The sequence below is a fragment of the Phaenicophaeus curvirostris genome, chromosome Z (assembly GCF_032191515.1).
Source record: "Phaenicophaeus curvirostris isolate KB17595 chromosome Z, BPBGC_Pcur_1.0, whole genome shotgun sequence".
Classification (NCBI taxonomy): Eukaryota; Metazoa; Chordata; class Aves; order Cuculiformes; family Cuculidae; genus Phaenicophaeus; species Phaenicophaeus curvirostris.
The window spans coordinates 67,861,301-67,881,326 of record NC_091431.1 but is presented as its reverse complement, the minus strand read 5'-3'; the positions used below and the strand labels follow the sequence as shown (position 1 = coordinate 67,881,326).

At 41.1% G+C, this 20,026-nt stretch overlaps 1 protein-coding gene across 3 annotated transcripts in view; it reads right to left on the bottom strand.

Moving 5' to 3' along the window:
• KIAA1328 (KIAA1328 ortholog) overlaps positions 1-20,026 on the bottom strand; it is a 176,992-nt gene that overhangs the window by 12,808 nt on the left and 144,158 nt on the right. For 2 of the 3 annotated variants that reach the window (XM_069880923.1, XM_069880925.1), the window contains exon 10: positions 18,478-18,586. In XM_069880923.1, the coding sequence (XP_069737024.1) occupies positions 18,478-18,586 (109 nt within the window). Of the gene's footprint in view, positions 1-16,233; positions 16,513-18,477; positions 18,587-20,026 lie in introns of those variants that run through there. The other variant, XM_069880924.1, reaches the window with a different exon arrangement.

Below are 20,026 nucleotides of genomic sequence, written 5' to 3'. Positions count from 1 at the left end.
GAAAGGTTTGCTGCTCTGCACAACTGCCACTTCCTTCTAATTGTGAATTAAAGCACAATTTAGCATGGCTTTATGCCAGCATGACTAGAAAAAATTACAGATACTAACTCTGGTTGAAATAGGGGGGGGAAAGCAGTTAGATTTCTTTAAGTAATAGAAAATCACTCACCAAGTTGTACTTTAAAACAAAACACTAAAGCTTAAAGTTGACAAACTGACTTGAATTAAACCACATAAAAAAGTGCTTGCGCTGTAAATCTTACAGGGCAAAAGTGACGGTAGGTTATCATTCTATTTATTTGCATGCACTTTGGAGAGTTCAGGGCAAGTATGGATACGCATTCATTCCATTTTACGCCAGACATTACTGAAAACACATTACCCATAAATAATTCATAAATGCATTGTCTGAAATTTCAGATTCCAAAAATACAACATGATTTTCAACTTTATGGTTGCTTGGTCTTCAAAACAGAAACAGACAATTGGATGGATGGACTTGGCAAACCTGATAAGAACCCATCAGTCAAAATTACACTCCAGAAGTAAACGCAAACATCTCCCAGCTCCTGATCCCTGGAACAGCAAGGCCATGACAATAGCCCCTGTGCTTGTCCTAGCCGTCCCTTGGTAGGGAACAGGGAGAAAGTGAGAAAATCAAGTAACAAGACAGTGAGAAGAAAGTGTTGAGTCAGACGCTTGACTTTTAAAAGAACACTTACTAGGCAAACAACACTGCATTGCTGTTCTCTGTTCATGAGTTGAGTGTATAGCCAGAGAAAAAGGATGATTTACAGTACAGTGGGGGTAATAGGTTGAAAGTGCACAGAAATCCAGAGAATTTAAATTTAAGGTATAGTAACAGTCAAAATACAGAGAACGGACACACATTGCCTTGCAAAAAGCCCATTTCTTTGGCCAGACTGCACCACAAATTAGAGTGAGTAAGATCCTGCAGTTCATCTAAGTCTTAATTTCTGCAGGAGACACAACACTCACGGAAGAAACTTCATAGGTCAGAGCACTTAAGACTTGTATGCTTTGTGATCCTCTATCTTGCTGACTACATATACACGTATGCTCAGTTTAAACATATATATATATATGTTTACACTTGGTTGCTTTTTTTCCTTCATGATGTACTCAGAAACCTCAAATCAGATAGCAACTGCTTTTCAGCCAGACCTGCTGAAACCCTAACTCTGAAATATTTGTTCTGCTCTAACCACCTGCCCTGTCAGAGGCACAATTTTGGGTACCATATCTAATGAAACCCTGGCTGCCCAGCCCTAACAGAACAGCCCATGATCACCCAGTTCACCAGCTTTTATTTGAGTCAGTTCACTCCAATTTGCTTGAGAACAACTGTTGCAACTGAGCTCAAATGCTTGGCATCCCGACATATTGGTTGCCTGGACACAGACCATACATAGCGTCATGGAATGGTTTGGGCTAGAAGGGACCTTAAATATCATCTCATTCCAACCCCCCTGCCAAGGGCAGGGACACCTTCCACAAAATCAGGGTGCTCAAAGTCTTGTCCAACCTGGCCTTGAACACCTCCAGGCATGGGGCATCTACAGCTTCTCTGGGCAACCTGGGCCAGTGCCTCACCACCCTCACAGTAAAAAAAATTCTTTCTAATATCTAATGAAGAAACAATGCTTTCATAAAAATTGCATTCCAGTACCCATCTGCTATAAAACTTTGTACTTGGCACTCAGTGTGGAAGGGTTGGGACTATCTGCTGCTCTGCTCATTTCCAGGTGTGCTAAACTCTCTGGGGTAATCTTTAAATCAGCTGAGATTTCATACATCAAAGATGAGGATACATAATTCAAGAGAAGCCACTGAGACAAAACAGTAGCTGTAAAAAATGCAGCATGCTGGGTGTCTGGTTTAGCATGTCAAAGAGCCATGGCTGGTGAGGAGTCGTGTGCCGTCGGCACAAGAGCATAACATGTGGCAAAGCGGGTAGAGTTGTTGTAAGCTTCGTAGGGACATAGGCTCTGAATAGGCTTGATACTGTGCAAGTACCAAGTTAGAAGGCACCCTACAGAAAAAAGCAGCAGTAAAGCACAGAGTACAAGGCTCTTGGGCCTGGTGTCCCTTGGCTGTAGTCATCGCACGCTAACAACCTCTTTCAAAAACTTTACACAGGTGGTAGGTGTCCCACTGAGATAAATTACCTACTTTCAGTTGCTGAACAGATGGGCAGGGAAGTGAAATTTTAGTTTGTTCATTCCCAGCAGTAACTAGCAAAGACGATCTCAGGCTCTGTAGGATTACTTTTCGATAACCATACACCTCTGGATAGTCCACGTTTCTGTCAGGAACTACATAAGGTCATGGATACGCTACAAAATAAGGCAGAGCATTTAACAGCTCAAGAGCCTGATGCTAAGTCTGCCATTCCCATATTCTTCTGAATACAGTTTAGGCTGATAGGGGACAGAAAGCATACAAGGAGGGACCTCAACAGGCAAAAGAAATGGGCCCATAAGAATCTCACAACGTTCAACAACAGGAAACGAAGTCCTGCACTTGAGAAGGAACAACACCAGGTTTGACTGGCTGGAAAGCACCTTTAAGGAGAAGAAACTGGACACTTGCTGTCCTGGTAGACAAAAAACTGAACGTAAGTCAGCAAAGGCCAGCACTGCCAGCAGGTCAAGGGAGGTGACCCTTCCTCTCAATTCAGCCCTGGTGGGACACAGCTGAAGTGCTGGACTCTCTAGTACAACAGAGACATAGACACACTCAAGAGAGACTAGTGAAAGGCAATGAAGATGATTAAGCAATAAAAGGAAAATCTGAGAGAACTGAGACTGTTCAGCCTGGAGCAAAGGCAGCTCAGGGTGACCTTATAAATGTGTATAAACACTTGATATGGGGAGGAAAGAAGATGGAGGCAGTACCTTCTCAGTGGTGCCCAGTGAAAGGACTCAAGATAACAGGCACAAACTGAAATACAAGAAATTCATTCAGATGGAAGAAAAAAAAAGCATTCTTACTATGCAGGTGGTTGAACACCAGCAGGGGTTGCCCAGAGAGGTTATGGAGTCTCCATCCTTGGGGATATTCAAAACCTGACAAACAGTCCTGAGTAGCTTGCTCTAACTGACTGCTCTAGGCAGGAGCTAGGAGTAGAGTTTCTCCAGAGATGCCTTCCACCCTCAGCTATTCTGGGACTTCGTAGTGGTGTATTTCTCCTACAAACACATCAGACCTCACAGACAGCAAATGACAAAAGGGCACAACCAGAAAGGGCCAGACTCTGACTTACCCACCCATACAGCATGGGCATGGTGCAACCAGGGAAGCTTAAAATGTGCCCTCCCCCCCGGCAATCCAGGAAGCTGTCTAAATCAATCCAAACTTTAACAAAGTGCTTCCTACCAGAAAGATTTGCAACTCTTTAAACCCAGATTGGAGGAATGGGAAACATGACAACGTATTCAAATAAGGGTTCTCCCTCCCTTCCCCACCTACCTTACCAAATTTCTGGCATTTATTTGTGTACAAATACATCATAGCGTAGAATACAATCGCACATACGTTTTTTCTTTCTGAATAAGAAGGTTATATCCACACTTTAAGAAATTTAGTAAAAACACTTTCAGTATCCTCACTTTAAACTTGCAAATATTTTTTCTGGCAGAAATCCCCAGCTAACTTTACAGCAAGACCTCTCAAAGGAAACAGAACTCTTACTTAGAAAAAAAGAAACCATCACACTACAAAATGAATGTGACCGAGGGACTTACCCTTCTATGCAACAACACGAGCAGGGAGCACAGAGACAGTGAAGTCCGCAGGGCGTGAAATTAAAATTTTCACACAGATACAATGAAGTAATGATACAATGTTACAACCTTGGCACAAAAATCTTCTGGTTTGAGTAAAGTCAATGTCATGTGATGTTACGGTTTGTGCACCAGTAGAAATGGTCTGCTGCTAAAAAGTTCATAACAAAACAGTAGGAGTGAAAGCAAGAAAATTGTACTGATAATTACAATAGGCCTATACATTCCAGTGATCTAGATGTTCCTTAAAGATGCCCATCACAGTAGTATCTAGCTGTCACTGCAAGCTGAGTTAAGAAAGCACACTTTTCTTTCATGCCTAGAAATCTAGGAGCTGAAATGCCCTATAAGATAGGAAAAAGAAGACTGAAGGAAACTTGAACTCGGTGAGGAAGGGGGAGAGAGAGGACATCTCTTATTAGCTCAGTTTGTGGGCTATAAACAAGGTGGATATGCACGTTCCAAATTCCAAGCATATGGATAAGAACAGGGATGCACAGAGCAATTAACAGAGTCAAGCAAAAGCTGGGATGAGCAGCAGCTGGAGCACTGTTAAAGTCCTTCTAGGAATTGCTTCACCTGTTACAGTAAAAAGGGAAGGCAGTGCTGGAACAACACAGGCTCCTCAGCAAGGACAAGGTCATTGGAACAAAAGTGGAGCTTGAAAAATTCCTGGTAGATTCATATACAGGGGCACAGACAAAATTACAAAAACCTGCCACACCAGACTTGCAAAGCAAGTTTCAAACAGCACCTTTTATACTACAAACATACCCACACAGCACAACACCAAATTATCAGATCATCTGCATGGAGCAGGAAACATTTTATTTCTAAGAATATGAAAAAGTCTGCAAACTCATAAATCACAAAGCTGCTTGCACATTATGATATTTCAGATACCTGATAGACTGACAGACATGCACACATTCTACAAAATGTATTTATAGGTCTGAACTAAGGGGCCAGGGGGGGATAGGAATCTGAATTCAGTACCACTGCTCACCTCAAACCACAATTCCATGATCACAGGCATACAAGTACTATTGGTAACGCATTTCCAGTAACCTTCTGGAAATGTAACAGAAAAAGTCAGTCTAACAGTGCAAAGGTCGTTCCTTACACGGCATCTTTCTCAGCCTACTGATCCAAGATGCTACACACAGAGAAACACATAGCCAAATGGGACTTAATAAAATCTTCAAGTCTTCAGCTTATTAATTTTTTTAAAATTTTTCTCATTTCATTCCAGTGATTTCATTAGGTTAGACTTCTTCATCTTTATTAAAAAATAATCAGAAATGAAATGTTTCAATAAACCCAATTTCTGTTTTAAGTAGTAAAAGATGATTCAATGCAGATGAAGCAAAAATGAAAGTTAAAAGTACAATGGCATTAGAGGCTTTGAGAATCTCCTTTAAAAGGTTTTAAATACATATTAGTACTCTAAGATGTCTTTGTTTCTTACAGAAAAAAGAACTTTAAAGGCTATTTTTTCATAGAATCATAGAACAGTTTGGTTTGGAAGGACTCTTTAAAGGTCATCAAGTCCAAGCCCTCTGCAAGAAGCAGGAACATCTTTAAGTGTATCGTTTTCACTATGTTCTCTAACTGTATGTATCAAACCAAAATCCTTTAAAAGTTACAAGTAGGAAGAACTAAAGGAGTAAAACAACACTTAAGTCACTACTATTAAAACAAACAGAGCTAACTTTGTGCAGGACAGAAGACAAAGACACAATACTGTTCGCTGTAAAAGGTTTAGTTTTCCATCACATTTTCAAATAATTATCTTTCCCAACACATTCAAAGGATTTTCTTGTCTGACTAGGGAAGTCCTGGCTGACTGGGGAGGTTCCACTTGACTGGAGGCTGCTTGATGTTGCGCCCATCTACAAGAAGGGTCAAAGGGAAGATTCAGGGAACTACAGGCCTGTCAGTCTGACCTCAGAGCAGGAGACAGTCATGGAACAGGTGATCTTGAGTGCTATCATAGAGCACATGCAAGAGAACCGGGTGATCAGGCCCAGGCAACACGGGTTCACAAAAGGCAGGTCTTGCCAAACTAACCTGTGGATGTGTCTTCTTGGACTTCAGTAAAGCCTTTGACACAGTTTCTCACAGCATTCTGCTTGAGAAACTGTCAGCCTCTGGCCTGGACAGGCGCACACTCTCCTGGGTGGAAAACTGGTTGGCTGGCCGGGCCCAGAGAGTGGTGGGAAATGGAGTTAACTCCAGCTGGAGGCCAGTTACAAGTGGTGTCCCCAGGGCTCAGTGCTGGGTCCAGCCCTGTTCAATGTCTTTATCAATGACCTGGATGAAGGCATTGAGTGCGCCCTTAGCAAGTTTGCAGATGACACTAAGCTGGGTGGAAGTGTTGATCTGCTGGAGGCTCTTCAAAGGGATCTGAACAGGCTGGACCGCTGGGCTGAAACCAATGGATGAGGTTTAACAAGGCCAAATGCCGCGTCCTGCACTTGGGGCACAACAACCCTGTGCAGCTACAGACTAGGAGAAGTCTGTCTAGAAAACTGCCCGGAGGAGAAGGACCTGGGGGTGTTGGTTGACAGCGACTGAACAGGAGCCAGCAGTGTCCCAGGTGGCCAAGAAGGCCAATGGCATCTTGGCATGTATCAGAAACGGCGTGACCAGCAGGTCCAGGGAGGTTATTCTCCCTCTGTACTCGGCACTGGTGAGACTGCTCCTCGAATCCTGTGTTCAGTTCTGGGCCCCTCACCACAAAAAGGATGTTGAGGCTCTGGAGCGAGTCCAGAGAAGAGCAACAAAGCTGGTGAAGGGACTGAAGAAAAAGTATTACAAGGAGTGGCTGAGAGAGCTGGGGTTGTTTAGCCTGGAGAAGAGGAGGCTGAAAGAAGACCTTATTGCTCTCTACAACTACCTAAAAGGAGGGTGTAGAGAGGAGGGAGCTGGCCTCTTTTTTCAAGTGACAGGGAACAGGACAAGAAGGAATGGCATCAAGCTCCGCCAGGGGAGGTTCAGGATGGATATCAGCAAGAAATTTTTCACAGTAAGGATCATAGGGCTCTGGAACAGGCTGTCCAGGGAGGTAGTTGAGTCACCATCCCTGGAGGTGTTTAAAAGATGAGTAGATGAGGTGCTCAGGGACATGGTTTAGGGGCAGATAGGAATGGTTGGACTCGATGATCCACGAAGTCTTTTCCAACCTGGTGATCCTATGATTCCATGAAAATTAACATACATGACCCCAAATTACCTGGGAGCTAGAAGCATGTTCCCCTGAGAAATATAAATGCTAAGTATAACCAGTATCTAAAATAAAATAAATGGTAACAACCCTCACCCCCCAAGATACTGTTATCCTTTATGTTTATCTAATTGTTGTGGAACTTTGGTGCTCTAGTCACAGCCCATCACAAAGTCAAACTTAAGAATGTTCTATAGTATGTGTTTTTGAAAAGGAAATGTGGTCTAGGAAAAGAAAAGCCACACCTACAACAAAAACATTTCTGCATTCAGCTTGAAAAAAAATCTGTAACTAAGCACTACACCATCAACTCTTGGTTTCCTTCAAATTTGTATCAGAAATCTGAAGGTATGTTACATGATTTCGGGTTCCCAAAAGTAATGCTGAAAAGCCTGTGAAACAAAAGCATATTTAACAGTTTAATACTCTTTACACTGAAACAGTGCCGTGACTTTCCCTACCCCAGTGTGGAAGACCCCTTAGTTATTTCATCACCCTACCCAGAAAAAATCAGGATACAAAGGTACTGTTACTATGTCCTACTGAACTAATTCCAGATATATACCAGCATGAGATTCACTTAAACCCAGATACTGGATTTTTCCACATCAGAAATGCCTTGACAAGGACATTAAGAGATGAACATGTAGTTATTTAAAAATCATTATTATAATCCATATAATATGGATGTCTTTATCTGAAAAGCTCTACAAGTTATAGAAAACTACAATCACAGAATCACAGAACAACCAGGTTGGAAGAGACCCACCGGATCATCGAGTCCAACCGTTCCTATCAAACACTAAACCATATCCCTCAGCACCTCGTCCACCCGTTCCTTAAACCCCTCCAGGGAAGGTGACTCAACCACCTCCCTGGGCAGCCTGTTCCAGTGCCCAGTGACCCTTTCTGTGAAAAATTTTTTCCTAATGCCCAGCCTAAACCTCCCCTGGCGGAGCTTGAGGCCATTCCCTCTCGTCCTGTTCCCTGTCACTTGGGAGAAGAGGCCAGCACCCTCCTATCCACAACCTCCTTTCAGGTAGTTGTAGAGAGCAATGAGGTCTCCCCTCAGCCTCCTCTTCTCCAGGCTAAACAACCCCAGCTCTCTCAGCCGTTCCTCATAAGGCCTGTTCTCCAGCCCCCTCACCAGCTTTGTTGCTCTTCTCTGGACTCGCTCCAGAGCCTCAACATCCTTCTTGTGGTGAGGGGCCCAGAACTGAACACAGGATTCGAGGAGCGGTCTCACCAGTGCCGAGTACAGTGGGAGAATAACCTCCCTGGACCTGCTGGTCACGCCGTTTCTGATCCAAGCCAAGATGCCATTGGCCTTCTTGGCCACCTGGGCACACTGCTGGCTCATGTTCAGTTGGCTGTCAACCAACACCCCCAGGTCCCTCTCCTCCAGGCAGTGACAATGATATTGGAGTATGTGGAGTTAAGAACACAATAACAACAAGAATCAGGAAACAAGCTGACTGGATCTCTGGTCTGTACCTAAATGTTGCACACTCTGAATGTGTCATCTCACAATTCTGTCTGACGGCCACCAGTTTCTCCAGCAGACAAGAAAATAAAGAATTGTTCCCAATTCATTTTCTGCATGTGAATTCCGATTTTATGAACTTTTATTAGTATCCTAAACTTATCCACCTCTTTTCTAAGCTGAAGAGTCCTGCTCTGCCAGGTTTTTCATTCCACAAAGCGTCTCTTACATCCAGGGCAGTCCATTGCACTGCTCTGACATGATGAACAAAGATTAACAAAGATTAGGTACATTCAACATGTCTATGGAGCAAAATTTTGCTACCACAGTCCTTCACTTCACAAGCAGAAACAATAAAAAAATGAGAAAGGCTGTTGGAAAGAAATTGAAAGAGGCAGTTAAAAAGGCAAAAATATTTGCAAATGGTACACGTTTGTCTAATATACTAGAGTTCCAGAAAAGGACACACAACCTATGGAGAAAGACTTCATAAAGATTAGAGTTATACAGTTAAGTGGAACAGTAAAGGAGACAGTTATGTCCAGACCAGTCCAAATAAATAAAATAGCAAACAACAAACTGACAGATGGAGTAAAAAGCCCCCAACAACATCAATCCCCTAAAAAAACCAAACAAACCAAAATGGCATGAGGTTTAACAAGGCCAAATGCCGCGTCCTGCACTTGGGGCACAACAACCCTGTGCAGCTACAGACTAGGAGCAGTCTGTTTAGAAAGCTGCCTGGAGGAGAGAGACCTGGGGGTGTTGGTTGACAGCCGACTGAACGTGAGCCAGCAGTGGCCCAGGTGGCCAAGAAGGCCAATGGCATCTTGGCTTGGATCAGAAACGGCGTGGCCAGCAGGTCCAGGGAGGTTATTCTCCCTCTGTACTCGGCACTGGTGAGACCGCACCTCGAATCCTGTGTTCAGTTCTGGGCCCCTCACCACAAGAAGGATGTTGAGGCTCTGGAGCGAGTCCAGAGAAGAGCAACAAAGCTGGTGAGGGGGCTGGAGAACAGGCCTTGTGAGGAACAGCTGAGAGAGCTGGGGTTGTTTAGCCTGGAGAAGAGGAGGCTGAGGGGAGACCTCATTGCTCTCTACAACTACCTGAAAGGAGGTTGTGGATAGGAGGGTGCTGGCCTCTTCTCCCAGGTGACAGGGGACAGGACGAGAGGGAATGGCCTCAAGCCCCGCCAGGGGAGGTTTAGGCTGGGCATTAGGAAAAAATTTTTCACAGAAAGGGTCACTGGGCACTGGAACAGGCTGCCCAGGGAGGTGGTTGAGTCACCTTCCCTGGAGGTGTTTAAGGCACAGGTGGACGAGGTGCTGAGGGATATGGTTTAGTGTTTGATAGGAATGGTTGGACTCGATGATCCGGTGGGTCTCTTCCAACCTGGTTATTCTGTGATTCTGTGATTCTGTGAAAACCCCACCATAAATCCCAGCTAAGGATTAAGGGTCATCCTGCTAAAAGCATAATGCTTAATAACAAATCCCACTTTAAAACCTCAAAAATAGGAAGTTTGAGTATCTGTGAAAGACAAGAGAAGACAAAGTTAAAAAAGGAGCACTAAGTTTCATAAAGGCATAGCAGTAGAGCAGAATGAGCTAACACATGTTAACTATGCAGGAATTTGGGAAATTTCTGAAGCCACAGAGGACCTGGTGGAAGACTTGTCTCAAGTAGAAGTGTCATATAGATACATTACAGAAAAAATCAACAGAATGAACAATAATACATTGCTAGGATCAGCTGGTATTCACTCAAATTTCTGAAGGAGATCAAGTATGAAATAGCTGAACTATCAACTGTACAGTGTAACTAATCGCCTTAAACTGTCTCAGTTCTGGGGCACTGAAAATTTGCTACTGTAAAGTTCTTAAAAGAATCTAGAGTGATGCAGAAATCTAAAAATGAAGAGGTCTGGTGTTTAGAAGAAGCAGATTGGTAGGAATTATAATAAAGACTCAATGAACATACTGGTGAAGAATCTATATTCAGTCATAATTCACTGGGGACCTCTACTAGATTTGTAAAATCATCACGCATCTGAAAAAGGAAAATATAGTGTATATAGTCTATCTGGAGTTCCAAAAGCATCCCAGAAAATCCTTCAGCAAAGACTTAAAAGTTGCCATAAACTAAGAGAAAAAGCCATTAATGAATAGATAACTGGTTACGAGACAGGAAATAAAGAGAAAACATTAAAATTGGTCTGCTATAAAGCAGACAAGGAGGTCACCAGTGGAGCCTCACAGAAATCAGTTAGGGCCTGAACTCTTTAATGCATTCATAAGTGGCCTAGAGAAAGGACAAATACTGAGATTACATTCGCTGTTGATACTACGCTACTCATGGTAGAAAAAAACAAATGCTGATGTCTTTACTGAGACAGAGAGTTAGAGTATCAAAGAAGAAAAAAAATACATATATAACAGTAAATGGGGCAAATCAAATAGTATAAAATGCTGGTGAACGTCCTTACATGACAGAGAGTTTCAGAACTTGTTTTGTAAGCAGGCAACTCATCAGCTCGAAATAATTGAGAAGACAGAGCTGGGTCTTCGTGCTGAAACACCTCCTCAAGCACACTACATTTAACCAGCAGAGGTGGAAAATTGCTGGTTCAAGACCCTGCTCAGACCACAGAAACACTGCAGTATCCTGGTCAGCTATGTCCAAGTTACAGGGCTTCACCATTCTATGTCACTTCTAAACAGGATTCTCCAAAGCACTGACAACTTCCACCCTTCACAGCTTCCCAATACCACAATTTTTATTAAACACCTTATCACACCAGAAACTCATGTTCCTCTGAGGAAGATGCTGTATGTTCACAATCATACATATCCACTCCCTCTCCCAGACAGTTCAGTACCTAAAGGCTCTTTATTTATAATGCAAGCATTAAAGCATGTTAATAAGCAAAGCATTGACCATGCAGCACAAACGTTAACCCTGCATTCGCCTCCAATCCATAATCAAAGTATGATTGACAACTCATTTTTAGTTCCATGCATTCTGCTATGAGAGGGATAAGGTGTCAGTATGTGTTACTACAGGCTTATCTGACTGACCAGAGGATGACAGGTATCACCAAAAGGTAGCTTAGCCGATCTTAAAATAACTCATGGACCATAAAGGGATCCAAGGGTAACTAGCTCAGTTGTCTCAAGATAAGCAAGATGAATTCCACTCTAACAACATTAGCATCACATTTTTGCATGGACCAACCAAGCAAAGAGAAAAAGGATTAATACATAAGCAATGTGGTGGAAGTATGACAGAGCCATATTTTGAGACAATGGTTTCTCAAAGTAAGATGCAATTATTCTGTATATATTATTACTCAATTCCTTACGAAAACAAAGAAACAAACAAATCAACAGAAGATTCCACTGAAGGAAGAAGAGCAGAGAAGTGACTACAGAAGAACCATGAAGTACAGCTCCTTACAGAACCACAAAGAAAGGAATCAAGACTGGTCTTAATTTCTCAAGCTCTACAGAAATTGCCATCACAGTAATTCCAAGGAAATGTTTAAAAGCTAAAACACAGAGCACTCGCAGTATCCATGGAGGAAGAAAAGATAGTCAAATCAGTTTTTGTCACAAAGAGGGGAAGCGAAAAACAGAAGGAACCTGAAAATACGTTTTCAAAAAAACATGATTGCTGTGATTATGAGTGCAAATGGGAACCACATCCAATGAACCAACACTCACTTGAGATTTAATGTGGTATTTGAGAACCTGCAAGAGTATTGTGGGGAAAAAAACCTGTAAAAAAAAAAGGTAATTAAGATAACAAAGAAAATGATGGTAAGAAGCAGACTTTAAGAGTTAAGTCAGCTTCATAATGATTTGTACTCTATTTGCTTTGCTTATTATTACTTTCAAACTACAATCAACTTATTGTCATACCACTGAATGATGGAAACCTCACCAACTACTTCAAAACTGACACATTTTCTGTTGCACTGAACATTCCCAGAAGACAATTCCCCTCATTTTAATACAAAATCCTGTCAGACCCACAGAGCTGTATAAAAAAAAAAAAAGAAATGTGTAAAGGATATGTAGTTGTAATAGACCTCCCCCAACTAGTCAACTTCGGAATAAAAGACGATCAAAAAAGACTCAAAGATCCAGTGCTAGATTAATGCAAATATCTGCCTGTTTGCAAGTGTACGTTTTGATTAAACTGGCATACATCAAGTACAATTAGAAAGGTTATTTATAACTAAGAAATACATAATTCTGCATTTTAATGAGGGTGACAATTACAGCCAACAGTTGCTAATTAACATTAATCCTTTTGCACTGCAAGTCAGAATTTCCCAATATGATTTTCATTGTCAGCAACGGACACACCAAAACTGTTATCGCAAAGCAGCTATTAGGTAGGCTGCTTTGACACAAATAGGTGTTCCTGTTACACACAGTGAAGAAAAAGAAGCTGATGATGTGTTAAATTTGATAACCTCAGATGTAAATACAGAATGTAATTTCAAAATTTACTTTATGTCGACAACATGAAATACAATCAAGGCTTATCATTTTCATGGCTGAACCCAATTCCAAGTTTCCCAAGAGCCAGGCTTCACAGGTTAAATCTGATTTCAACACAAGCTTGAAACTTCCCATTGTTAAATTTGGTTTTGATCCCACTCCTAGGTTCACATCTGCCTTTCACCCCTGAGACTTCGGAGCGTAGATAAGAAATAGTGTTTGCCTAGTCTGTATCGGTTTCTGAAGTAAAACTCTGGAGCAGGTACTGAAGATAGGGAATCAGTCAGTAGTCATCATTCCTACCATAGCATAGCCTTATCACAAACCTTTTTTCTTATGAAAAGCGTCAAGAAAATTTTGGTTCTCAAACCCACCAAATTTTAAATCCTAGTCTTCCAGAAATCCTCTGAATTATTTCTATTCATTGATTAAAAATTGCTCTGTAAAATAAATGCCAAGTCTAAAATAAACGCCATAAGAACTGTTGACCTAACTAAACACTTCTATTTCCGATAGCTATAATCCTTTAAAAGAGAGATGATTTAGATTTGCTATGCATGTCTTTTCCAAAAGAGAAGTTATCTCTGTTTTAGCCTCTCAGCCATCTTCTCTTCCGACAGAAACACTTAGAAAAGTATCTTAACAAGTCTCTTTTCACAGTGCTCTTTAACAGGAAGACAGACCTGCTCCAAACACCCTCAGAGGAACAAGACTATAAATGCAGCCAGTAAATAAAGCCTCTAGAAGAGTACTGAGGTGCTCACCATCTGGGTCAGGCAATTGGAGTGGGATCAATGTCAGATATAAGTAAATGAGAAGGCAGAAAAGGAGAATTGTTCACTAAGCAAAGAAACCTATAATGCACTTCTTACAAAGCGCTGTAAAATTCACATTTATTTTGTAAGTATGAGATAGATGGGTTATTTCTACATACAGAGGTGCCCAACTAAAATCAAGATAAGTGATATTAATGTCCTATGGTCAGTATTATTGAACCTCGAAAGCAATAAACTATGAGTCGATAAATATTACATTTGCAACATAGTTAACATTCTTCTACTGTCTCTGGCACTTATTACACATTGTAACCGCAAGTCTACAATACATTATTCATATTTGGGGTGTCACTGAGTGATGGATTGCTGTAAGAGAGGCTGTCCTTTAAATAAATCAACAAATAAAAATGCAAATGTTAACATTTTCAGCCACAACTTTTTCCATCTTGAATGGGGAATGAAAATTTCACATTATATCGACAGCCAGCAGAGAGAACAATTAACAACCTACACTGTGAATAAGAGAGATTAATTTACCAACGTCTGGTTTTATCACTTGCATATGGAACTATATTGGACTTTTTGTGCTACGGGCTTTGGCAGAGAGCAGGCAAAACTTGCATCTCCCACCACACCCAGCATCTGACTCCCCACATCACTCTAAACATGCTTTTACTCCCTCTAAATATTCCTAAGTTAGACCTGCAATGAGAGTTTTCCCCTCCAATCTCCCTTTTGAACCTTGAATGGTATCTGAACCTAAATGAAAATAAAAACCCTACTATTTTGGTAGTGCTTGCTTAGACTCTACAGGAGAAGGAACTTCACAGTATTATCTTAAGAAAAGAACCATATTAAAAATCCAACATGCACAGATCTGAAAGGCAACTACTGCGTAAGTAAGGCAAAAGCTTAAATCTCATCACTGTCATATTTCCTAGCACTCAGCATAACAGATCTACTCTAGACTATTCCAGTGTGCATTATTAAGTATACAACTCTGCACATTATATTTTACATCAGATATTAATTTGCTTAAAAGTCCCTGAATACACATTCACCTGAGATGTGCTGGGCAATTGGGTAAATAGTTTTGTTTTTAAAATGTCCCTAAACACAAATTTACACAATACAATCTGTTTATAAAAACTCCAACAGGCCAGTGTAGTCTAACAGATAATAATATACCCTGAATATAGTATTCATATTGCAGTGAATATAGTATTCATACTGAAGAAACTTCTAAGTCACTTATTTTAATGGCTACAAGAAACTTCACTCCAAGACAATGCATTCAGCTAGCATTAAAGCTCTGATTTAAAACAGCAACAAGAAAACACAAGCTTAATGCTGAAATCCCAGACTATCACTCAATCCCTTAATTTACTTAACTGTTCTTAAATTCCCTTCTTAGATGTCCAAAGCGAAAAATGTAACAGGAGAATTATCTGTTTCCGTAGTGAGTAGAACAACCTTTCCCTCTGTCTTTTTAAGTGCTTGATTATCTGCAGTGTTATAGGACTTATTGTGCCAAACTCAACACTACTGTTTCTGCGTGGGGCGAGCCTGACAACTGTACCAGGGATTTAATCAAATTAAATGGTCTTTCACAAGGCACAACTTACAACTTCCCACCCCCCGCCCTGGCCAAGGAAAAAATAGCTAAATACTTTGATTTAGAGCAGTTTCATTTCTGTTTTGCAACACAACACTTGTTTTGTTGAAACCTGTACCTAAGGTAAGATTACACCTAAGTTAAGACCTAGTTTATATAAGAACTTCATTACTAAATGAAAGTAAACAAACACCACTACCCCCCCTTTCTAGGTAACCTTCCAGCTCACAGCCAAAAGTCAGTCTTTCTTATGGGCAAACAATAATTATGACAAAAGGTCTCTTGTCAGCTGAAAAAAGGCAATATTTAAGACAGTCAGAGAAACTATGCTTTTGGGGTAAGGGACAAACTTACTCTTGCAAATTTGCCCAGCCCCAACTTTGCCTGTGAATTTTTTTCTTGCAAATATATCGGCTTTGGTCTAGATAAATGAGCACATGGAGACAAAATGCTTTCCAAACCTGCTGTGAACATAATTTCAAGGGGTTCTTGCAGGTGTAGACACTTGGCTGAAGACCATTGGATAACCAAGATGCAATGCTTGGCTGTATAACGAAAAGCAGAGACAGACATGCGTAGAAGCATGATGGGCAAACAAATTCACTATGAGCCGGACTCAGGATGCCAGATAAAGAAATATTATTTTGCTTTCAGAGAAATCACTGAAACCACCTCATGCACATTCATTCTGCGAGTCTGGTCTTCTTCCAGGTCGAGCACTAAGGTTCTCAAATCACACATCTTTACCTTCTAAAGGCCACTTATTTCTTGTCCCAGACATGAGTCATTTTGAAAGAGAGAGAAGAAAGTAGGACTGCAGTGATTCTTCATCAAGCAGGAGGTAGCTGTAGCACACTGAAGCCTCCAGTTGAGTCCTGCCAAGACAGGCTATCAAGCCAACACATTTTCTACCTGCCATGCCTGCTTATCCAGCCAGCCCTCCCCAGAAGCTCTGCTAGCACCCCGATGCCTTGCGCTGGCAGGGAGCTTCTGTCGCTTTCCAACACCTTCCCCCTGGCAGGCTTTCCATTGCTGCTACTGCTGGGTGCCAGGGTTTGTGCTAGTTAAAGCTGGCACAAACATGAGTTGAATCTAGTCCTATAAATTTAAATAGTCAAAAGTAATTAGGTTTACACATAGTGCCAAATAAATAAATTTGCTCTTAGGCTAGGGCTTTGTGCTGCAAGTTTCAAGGCCATGCCAACTGTTGTGGTTAAGCTGTTAACCCCCCCTTACCCCCGCCAAAATCACAGATTATAACGAACATGCTGACAAACTCTAACTTTAGTGGCACAAAAGCAGCAATAATTCTCAATATTGATTAATTTAGTTAGTTAAACCTGCAGTCTAAGCTTATAACCATTCTGTGATAAATTGAGACTGACCTGCTGCTCAAGCAGGTTTTTTGATGAAGGATAGGATCAGCTTTAGGTCTCCACAGAAATACTTGTCCATTTACCATTTTCAATTAGAGAAGGCCATGAGTAAGGGAAAGCACAACATGGCTGCTTAAACTGGTCAATTATACTTACAACACCAACAGAGAGAAAGAAAGCGAGGAAGTGTAGGAGAAAGCACCCCAGAAACACAGGATTTATCAAAATTTGTCACAAACTGGTAAAGCAAAACTTTAAGGCTGACAGCTAATCAGACTCCTTTTACTGACGATTTCATCTGATATGATTTCTAACAGCATATTTCAACAATTATTTTACTCTCCTCTGTGAAAAAGAATGGACCATCAATCCCCTTGAATAGAATTCCTTTTTCTAAGCAGTTATTGTATGATGTGAATAATTATGTCTATTCCGTAGTGCTTGAATGGAATCTCAACTTATCACTATTAGATGGTATGAAGCAGTATCTTTACACACTCTGTATCTGATATTACCAGCTTGCAAAGGTAATCTTTGTATCTAAGAGAAATGCTTAGGCAACCTTGTGGTTTCTGTTTGTTTAAACACACAGTTACTTATGGGAAACAGAGCCCAATCTATCTCAGTTCTTAAATCCTCCAAGAATTATCATCCCTTCCTTCACAAGAAAAAAAAAAAAGTGTTTCCATAGCAAGTAAGTACAAATTTGTCAATATTGATAGTGGTTTTTCACCTATTATATATCACAAGTTCTCTCAGAAGATAGAAATAAACTGCCAGCTGCTGCCAAGAACAGAGGGATGATATCAAGCATACATTTTCCTAGTCCACTGGGCCAAGAGAAGATTAAATCTGACTCAAGCCCTCTCTTTCTCGAAGAAACATTTAACTCTTCTTATGAACGGTCATACATCGTTGTAATGCCACTGCACAAAGTCATCTAACCAGTGGTGTAAAATATAGCAAATTCATACTTTAATCTGCATTTACTTTGTTGCTTAACTAAGGTTTTATTATGAAAAAATGTGGGATATGATAAAGAAAGGCAAGGATTGTACGCTGTTCTTCTAGGCACTTATTGCTAGAGTTGTAATCCTGCCTGAAGAAGGCAAGTTGGCTTTAGACTCATAAGTGTAACAACAACGCTGCTTTCTGTTTCTCCATTGGAGCCAAAGTGCTACTGCTGCTTTTCCAGTACATTTATTGCAGGTATACAGTATAATCAGGAATTGCTGACTTAACGTGATTTTGTTGCTTGTCAGTAAATATAAAATAACTCTGGCACAAAACATTTTAAAAGAAATGCCATTTGATAAAATGGGTGGGGCGGCTAATACAGGGGGATTAAAATCTTCAAGTGGATTTAAAACCTAACAGTGGTTAACACCATCCATTCAAATTATTTACAAATGTATTTAATGTGTCAGGACTTGGAACATAAAATAATTTCTGTTCAAAATCTAAGTAAAATTAAAATGTTAGAACTTGGCATATTCCTGCTTTTCTTATTCTAACAAGCAATTTAAGGCTTACTATAAATGTCAAAAGGATATGGCAGTTTTTAGTTTATATTATCCAGCTCGTGCTAGCATGAAATATCATAGAAATTCAGCTATTTCCCTATAACTAGGAGAATTTGATGGTTGTATTTGCAGCATCTTAAACCAGAGATTACCTAGCGGCTTACCGTGAAGTGTCATGCTGGATTGGTGATGTGGCTGTGATTGCAAGCCTTTTGCTGCTGCCTATCAGCCCAGGAGACGTGGCTGCATCCTTCCTAGGTCCTGAAGTTGTCCCTGTGGAATGAAGTGAAGACAGGCCCGATATCAAAGGCTAGTAAGTTTTGCACAGATGTTTTGTGATTTCGCATTATTACAGAACACCGGAAGTAAAAGTTGTCACACTTTTGGAGTCCCATACATGCAGTGAAATGGCAATCAAAGAACTCGTCAGTTGGCAGTACCATGCACACAATGCATTTCAGGATCACACAGAATGAAATCTGTAGAATAAGTCACACTCGACAGCCTCCATCTTACTGTCCAAAGTTTGGCAGACTTGCACTGTTACGATTTATAGTCGTCCACAGCATTCAGCTTGTTTCACATAGGCAGTTCTCACAAAATGCTAAAAGATGTTAGTTTTCCAAGTATAAATATCACTATAGCAGTATTTTTCTTTCAATAAAATAGAACTGTTAGTCCATTCCTCCTTCACTGTCCCAATAACTCTTGAATACAAAATAATTTAACAGGGCCAACAAGAACATGTTTAAGGTACTTCTCCAGTTAGGTTTTGAATGTCTCCACCGACAGTGAAACAACCTCTCTGGTTCTAACGTTTGACCACCCTCACAGTGAAAAAAGTTTTCTGAATAGATAATCAGAATTTCCCAAGTTGTATTTTTTTCCCATTGTCTCTTGCTTTGTTGCTGATGACTTTCAGCCTTATTGCCTTTTCTTTACACCCTGCCCTTAAGCAGCCGAAGAAAGCAGGAAGATCTGCATGGAATCATCTATTCTTAAGGCTGAACGCACTCAGCCCTCTTAGAATGTCCTATGCTCCAGCACTCTGCCTGTCCTGGTTGCCTCTACTAGACTCCCAAGAGTTTGCCATTGTTCTCCTTGAACTGTAGAGCCCCAAATGGACATAACACTCTACAGATACAGTCTCAACAGAGTTGATGAGAGGGGAAGTGACACCTCATCAACCTGATGACAACAATTTTGCTATTATGGCTCAGCAGGACAGGCATATTGCTGACTTGTGTTCAACTAGCTGTTCAATGGGAAACCCCATTCTTTTCTAGCAAAACTGCTTTTTAGGTTGTCAGCACACAGCTGGTCCTATTACATGAGATCAGTCCAACCTAGCTGAAGGAACAGGCACTTCCTTTTCTTTAATCGAAACAGGTTTCTGTCAAAACAGTTTCCCAGGCTGTAAAGGTCCCTTGAATACTGGGCCCTACCCTCCAGCACACTGGCAACCTCCCCAGTGAGTGCTGTCTGCAGATTTGCTGAAGATGCATCCCATCCTGCTGCCCTGGTTGTTGACATTAAGTAGTTAACCACTAGCAACTGACTCTCAGCTGGACTGATCGCAACCCTTTCTGAGGCTCGTGGTCTAGACTACTTTCTACCCATTTTCCACCTTTTACTCATCCATCTGAGAATCAGGTTTTACTTATAGTACTTAGACAACTTGCATATACATAGTCAGAGGTAAGTGGAATAGGC